This window comes from Periophthalmus magnuspinnatus, chromosome 9, assembly GCF_009829125.3.
Source record: "Periophthalmus magnuspinnatus isolate fPerMag1 chromosome 9, fPerMag1.2.pri, whole genome shotgun sequence".
Lineage (NCBI taxonomy): Eukaryota > Metazoa > Chordata > Actinopteri > Gobiiformes > Gobiidae > Periophthalmus > Periophthalmus magnuspinnatus.
This window is the reverse complement of record NC_047134.1, coordinates 1,907,422-1,914,563: the sequence shown is the minus strand read 5'-3', so window position 1 is coordinate 1,914,563 and position 7,142 is coordinate 1,907,422. Positions and strand designations below refer to the sequence as shown.

General features: G+C 44.6%; 1 protein-coding gene and 4 non-coding genes across 5 annotated transcripts; 4 read left to right on the top strand and 1 right to left on the bottom strand.

Annotated features, from left to right (window-relative positions):
• Positions 1-234: 234 nt before the first annotated feature.
• LOC117375692 (uncharacterized) lies at positions 235-6,243 on the bottom strand. The gene is given in 12 exon segments (XM_033972004.1): positions 235-344; positions 4,988-5,108; positions 5,144-5,181; positions 5,252-5,299; positions 5,302-5,362; positions 5,398-5,489; positions 5,560-5,633; positions 5,683-5,768; positions 5,804-5,866; positions 5,902-5,960; positions 5,963-6,049; positions 6,120-6,243. Coding segments are annotated over 12 exon segments (963 nt in total).
• Positions 1,233-1,309, top strand: trnas-gcu (transfer RNA serine (anticodon GCU)). The gene has a single exon. It is a non-coding gene; the product is annotated as a tRNA-Ser (tRNA).
• On the top strand, positions 1,401-1,487 carry trnay-gua (transfer RNA tyrosine (anticodon GUA)). Its single transcript is given in 2 exon segments — positions 1,401-1,437; positions 1,452-1,487. It is a non-coding gene; the product is annotated as a tRNA-Tyr (tRNA).
• trnaa-agc (transfer RNA alanine (anticodon AGC)) lies at positions 3,616-3,688 on the top strand. The gene has a single exon. It is a non-coding gene; the product is annotated as a tRNA-Ala (tRNA).
• trnas-gcu (transfer RNA serine (anticodon GCU)) lies at positions 4,778-4,859 on the top strand. The gene has a single exon. It is a non-coding gene; the product is annotated as a tRNA-Ser (tRNA).
• Positions 6,244-7,142: the final 899 nt, after the last annotated feature.

Here is a 7,142-nt window from a genome sequence, read left to right as displayed (position 1 = left end):
TTATGATTTTATTTCCGGATTGGACATGTGACATATGTAGTCAAGTTTAGGACAAAACTTGTGTAAATTACACAGTACTTATGATTAGGCTAATAAAATAAGAGGTGTGGGCAGGAAAACGCAGTCTATAGACTCTGTGGTTCTTTGGCGTGGTCAGCAGAGGTCAGATGGAGCCGTGTGATTGGCCGGTTGATTCAGCAGAGGTCAGACGCAGCGCCCGAGTGGCCGGTTGGTTCAGTCAACCTCAGTGGAGTCTGAGCTGTCGTTCATTGGTCGACACTCGTTGAGGAGGCGCTGGTGACGGCTCAGCTGAGTGACCTGAGTGAAGCTCACAGCACTCACATCTGAAACAGACACGAGAGAAACAGTTAGAGAGAAACAAAAGAACGATCCTCTAAGACTGCTACATCTGGCCATTTCTATTTAGACCTGGTTTAGTCCTGGTTTAGTCCTGGTTTAGTCCTGGTTTAGTCCTGGTTTAGTCCTGGTTCAGTCCTGGTTTAGTCCTGGTTCAGTTCTGGTTTAGTCCTGGTTCAGTTCTGGTTTAGTCCTGATTCAGTCCTGGTTCAGTTCTAGTTTAGTCCTGATTCAGTCCTGGTTCAGTTCTGGTTTAGTCCTGGATAGGCCCTTTAATGCTTACGGTGAGTGTTGAGTTATGAATATGGGGCTAAAGTTTCATTTGACCTTTACGTCCTGGTTTATGGTAAAAATTGTAGTAAATATTGTCATGTAAGGATGTGAGCATGTGTGGAGCAGAGTGGCGGAGGAGCAGAGTGGCGGAGGAGCAGAGTGGCGGAGGAGCAGAGTGGCGGAGGAGCAGAGTGGCGGAGGAGCAGAGTGGCGGAGGAGCAGAGTGGCGGAGGAGCAGAGCGGCGGAGGAGCAGAGCGGCGGAGGAGCAGAGCAGTTACCTCTTTGTTACATATCCATCCTTATTTTTCCTTTGCTGCATCAAACACTTTAAATTACATGTATGAACAAAAATCAACATTTATACCAGAGATTATGCAGATTGTACTGAGGGTTAGGTTTTCACAGTCCTTCCTAGAAAAAAATGTCAGGCATTTATGCAGCGAAGACATTGATTTTGCTGATGTCTATTAAGGTCAAAATAAGTGTTCTGTGCACTGAGTTTTATTGTCTGATAACACAGTGAACACAGTGGGCAAACATATTCCTTTTCGGGTTATGTAACGTCCAGTGAGAGAGTAACATTTATTAAAACAAACACACAGACAAGGTGGCCGAGTGGTTAAGGCGATGGACTGCTAATCCATTGTGCACATGTGGGTTCGAATCCTATCCTTGTCGAAAGACATTTTTAATGAAGTACAAGGTGTGTGTTGAGTCAAATCTTCCCCTTTGCTAGAGTCTGATTTGGCAACAGTACATTATTGACTGACCTTCGATAGCTCAGTTGGTAGAGCGGAGGACTGTAGAATTCCAAACTGAAATCCTTAGGTCGCTGGTTCAAATCCGGCTCGAAGGAGATGCCTCTTTTTTTCTTTTTTTTGTGGTGCAAAAATAGAGAACTGTAAACCGCTGGTTCAGGCGATGGACTGCAAATCAATTGTGCTCTGTACATGTAGGTTTGAATCCCGTCCTCATCGGTAGACAGTTTTTCTAAAGTAAGAGGTTTGTGTAAACACAGCATATAAAGTATAACTAAATGTGCCTTACCATTTCCTGTGCTCCAGCAAAAAGACCTTTAGAATGTACACAAGGACAGAGGTACGTAGGCCACCGCTGAAGCTTTATCAAACTCTACAAGAGGACAGATAACAGTTTGCTCATTATTTTTGTGCTTTTGCTTCTGTCAGTTTCAGCACTCAAGCTGATGTAAGCAATTCTTTCTCAGAGTAAACAGCATTCTCTGAACACACATGAAAAAGGCTAAACATGAAGGATGAAGAGTTCAAATGGCATATGTAAATAATATTTGCTAAGTCTCAAAGAGAAATGTCTAGACATTGTCCATGAGAAGCAGGATAAAAGTTTGGCACAGAAAAACACTGAAAAGATCCATCTATAAACATGTCCACCTCCATCTGTATCGCTCCAATTTCAGGTTGTCCTCCTCCTCCTACTTTTCTGTATGTGTTCACCTCCATCTTCAGCATGTCCTCCTCCATCTCTATCTTAAGCAAAATTTGAAAGTGAGGGGGATTAGCTCAAATGGTAGAGCACTCTCATAGCGGTAGCATGATCAATGCCTGCATCCTTCAGTACTCTTTTAGACTGCAAGGCTCCCTTCAAGGTCTGCACTGTCAATGTGAACAGGTTTTCGTGGGAAGGATTGGAGAATATGCTGGTTTTCCATGTCCAAATCTACTCAGACTCTCAGGGTTAGATTCAATTCATGTCTTGTACTCTACCAGTCTGGTGTCATACCCTCTAACAAAAAACTCACCAACTGATGATAAAATTGGCCATTTCAGTCCACTGACAAGTTTACAAACATAGATTGTGGGGGTATAGCTCAATGGTAGAATATTTGACAGTAGATCATGAGGTCTCCAGTTAAAATCTAGATGGCCTCTGTGTGGCTTTTTAAGAAAGCAAATTTTGTATTACATGAAATTTGTAACTGTATCTCTCCATCTACATCATGTCCACCTCCATCTGTATCTCAACTCCACAGCAGCAGTTCTTTTTTGAAGATAGCACAAGGAGTACCCAGTAAACATCCAACATTACTGTTACAAATGGTAGAGTGCTTGCTTTGCATGTGAGAGGTAGCGGGATCGATCCCTGCACCTTCCAGTTGCGTTTTAGACTGCAACACTTCCTTCAATGTCTACCCTGAAAATGTCAACACCCTCTTCCAAAAAATCTCACCAACTGATCATGTAATTGGCCATTTCAGTCCACTGCCAAGTTTCCAAACATAAATTGTGGGAGTATAGCTCAATGGTAGAACATTTGACAGCAGATCATGGGGTCTCCAGTTAAAATCCAGATGGCTTTTGTGTGGCTTTCAGTAAGCAGATTGTTTATTACATGAAATTTGTAAGTGTATCTCTCCAACTATGACTTGTCCACCTCTGTATCTCTCCAATTTCAGCATGTCCTCCTTCACTTACAGCGTATCCACCTCCATCTTCAACTTGTCCACCTCTGTCTGTATCTCTCCATCTTCAGCATGTCCGACTCCATCCATATTTCTACAACTTCAGCGTGTCCACCTTCGTTTTCAGTGAGTCCACCCCCATTTGACTCTCTACTTTTTCAATGTGTCCACGGCCATCTGTATTTCTCCAAATTCAGATTTTGTACCATTGTTTTGTACCATATGTGGATCCCCTGTGGTCATCGTAGGAGATCTCAGATGCAAAAAAAAAAAAAGAAAAAAAAGAAAGTGCAATTGCAGTTGTAAAGTGCGAGAGTGCTGAGCTGCTTGGACATTATTGTATGTGAGATCGATTTGAATGTCACTAACAATAACCAATTTAAGTTAGCTAGTTAGCTAGTTAGCACCTAGCTAATGGCTAACATCACTTCCTGGTCTGTGGTGTTTCCTTGCCCACAGTCTCTCAAATCCATAGCAGCAGTTATTTTTTGAAGATAGCATGAGGAGTACCCGGTAAACATCCAACATTACTGTGACCAGTACTGGAGGGGGATTAGCTCAAATGGTAGAGCGCTCGCTTAGCATGCGAGAGGTAGCGGGATCGATGCCCGCATCCTCCAGTGGTATATTGTGGGGGTATAGCTCAATGGTAGAACATTCGACTGCAGATCATGAGGTCTCCAGTTAAAATCTAGATGGCCTCTGTGTGGCTTTTTAGAAGGCAAATTTTGTATTACATAAAATTTGTAACTGTATCTCTCCATCTATAGCTTGTCCACCTCTATCTGTATCGCTCCAACTTCAGCATGTCCAACTACATTTGTATTTCGTTGAAAGACAGTTTTAGTAAAGTACAAGGTGTGTGTAAACACAGCATATAAAGTATAACTAGCACCTAGCTAATGGCTAACAACAGTTCCTGGTCTGTGTTGTTTCCTTGCCCACAGTCTTTCAACTCCACAGCAGCAGTTCTTTTTTGAAGATAGTACGAGGAGTACCCAGTAAACATCCAACATTACTGTAACCGCAGCCACATACGGGTGAAACAGAGGTACTTAAAGTGAATAGTTTTGTACCATTTGTGGATCTCCTGTGGTCATCATAGGAGATCTCAGATGAAGCCTTTAGACCAACTGAGAAATTCAAATGGAGGGGGATTAGCTCAAATGGTAGAGTGCTGGTTTAGCATGCAAGAGGTAGTGGGATTAATGCCTGCATCCTCCAGTTGTGTTTTAGACTGCGAGGCTCCCTTCAAGGTCTGCACTGTGGTGAGAATATTGGAGGATATGCGGATTTCCCGTGTCTAAATCTACTGTACTGTCGAACTCTGTCTGTAGCCGTGTCCCAATTCTCCAAAATGGCCTTAGAATCACCTTTGGAAGTGTGCATCAAAGGGCAGTTACGTAATTTCCAGCACGACAAGTGCTGTCCCATTTCAGCGCACCCTACTTAAAAGACAGAATACAACATTGATATTTGGCAGTCCTCAGATTTCCTTTTAAACCCATTAAGGCACATATTGAGTCAAATCTTACCCTTTACCAGAGTCCAACTTGGTAGTTGGTAGAGTGGAGGGCTGTAGAGGACCAAACTTTTTTCATTGTGGGGCAAATAAAGAGAACCTTAAACGCAGCGAGAAAAATTATGATTCCTTTGCGTATCTAACATCCAGTGAGAGAGGAGCTTCTATTAAAACCATCTAAATCACAGACGAGGTGGCCGAGTGGTTAAGGCGATGGACTGCTAATCCATTGTGCTCTGCATGCGTGGGTTCGAATCCCATCCTCGTCGAAAGACACTTTTAATGAAGTACAAGTTGGAAATACAGCATAGAAAGTGTATCTAGCACTGAAGCTAATGACTATCGACATATCCTCTTTTGTGTTGTTTCTTTGCCCACAGCCTCTCAATTCCACAACCTCTAAACCTATAGACACATATTGAGTGTATCTTCATCGGGTCCACCTCCTTTATCAAAGTATCTTCCTCCATCTTCATCTTGTCCATCTTCATCTTCAGCGTGTCCACCTCCATCTGTATCTTTCCATCTTCATCATGTCCATCTCCATCTTCACCGTGTCCTTCTCCATCTTCATCGTGTCCACCTCCATCTGTATCTTTCAATCTTCATCATGTCCACCTCCATCTTCATCATGTCCACCTCCATCTGTATCTTTCTATCTTCATTGTGTCCACCTCCATCTTCAGCGTGTCCACCTCCATCTGTATCTGTCCATCTTCATTGTGTCCACCTCCACCTTCACCGTGTCCTTCTCCATCTTCAGCATGTCCACCTCCATCTGTGTCTGTCCATCTTCATCATGTCCACCTCCATCTTCATCATGTCCACCTCCATCTTCATCATGTCCACCTCCATCTTCAGCGTGTCCCCCTCTATCTTCAGCGTGTCCCCCTCCATTTGTATCTGTCCATCTTCATCATGTCCACCTCCATCTTCGTCATGTCCACCTCCATCTTTATCTGTACATCTTCATTGTGTCCACCTCCATCTTCATCATGTCCACCTCCATCTTCGTCATGTCCACCTCCATCTTCAACGTGCCCCCCTCCATTTGTATCTGTCCATCTTCATCATGTCCACCTCCACCTTTATTTGTCCATCTTCATCATGTCCACCTCCATCTTCATCATGTCCACCTTCATCTTCACCGTGTCCACCTCCATCTTCAGCGTGTCCCCCTCCCCTTGTATCTGTACATCTACATCATGTCCACCTCCGTCTTCAGCATGTCCACCTCCATCTTCACCGTGTCCACCTCCATCTTCAGCGTGTCCCCCTCCATTTGTACCTGTCCATCGTCATCGTGTCCACCTCCATCTTCGTCATGTCCACCTCCATCTTCATCATGTCCACCTCCATCTTTATCTGTACATCTTCATTGTGTCCACCTCCATCTTCATCATGTCCACCTCCATCTTCGTCATGTCCACCTCCATCTTCAGCGTGTCCCCCTCCATTTGTATCTGTCCATCTTCATCGTGTCCACCTCCATCTTCGTCATGTCCACCTCCATCTTTATCTGTACATCTTCATTGTGTCCACCTCCATCTTCATCATGTCCACCTCCATCTTCGTCATGTCCACCTCCAACTTCATCATGTCCACCTCCATCTTCACCGTGTCCACCTCCATCCTCAGCGTGTCCCCCTCCATCTGTATCTTTCCATCTTCATAATGTCCACTTGTATCTGTCCATCTACATCATGTCCACCTCCGTCTTCAGCATGTCCTCCTCCAACTTCAACGTGTGCAGGCAGAGGTACATCGGCCACGACTGAAGCTTTCACTCACACAGGGTCACAATATCACTTGTGACAATTTTTATTACCAGCTATGACATTGGACAAGAGCTTCTTAGGAGGAAACTTACCATGGTGGGCACAGTAAAGAAAAATAAACCTGAGCTGCCTGCTGAAATCTCGCAGGTGAAGGGCAGGGCTCCACTTTCCTCAACGTTTTGCTTTACAGACACCACCGCTGTTGTCTCATATTGTCCAAAGAAGAACCGGAGTGTGGTACTTATGTCTACTCTGCACAGAGATGCAGCCGTGTCATCAGGAAGTGACAGAAAGCCCATAATTATCCTTGACTATAACAAAAACAAAGGCGGAGTGGACAACCTCGACAAGCTGACTGCCACCTACACTTGCCAGCGAATGACCAGAAGATGGCCAATGGCTGTGTTCTACAACATGGTTGATGTGTCTGCATATAATGCATTTGTGTTGTGGACCCACATCGACCAAGGTTGGAACTCAACCAAAAAATACAAGCGGAGAATTTTTCTTGAGGAGCTGGGAAATTCCCTTGTCAAGGCGCACATTGAGCGAAGACAGTGGGTGCCCCAAGATCCAGAGGCTGCAGCCTTGGTCAGACAGCTGCAGCGCTCTTCTAGCACTCCGTCCACGCCAAAGACCATGCACACCAGCATCCTCCTCAGCCAGCCCTGCCTCAATACCAGCCACAACCCCACTCAGGCCACCTGACTCTAAAAGGAAGAGGTGTCAGGTCTGCCCAAGCAGTAAGGACAGAAAGACAAGTACATTGTGCTT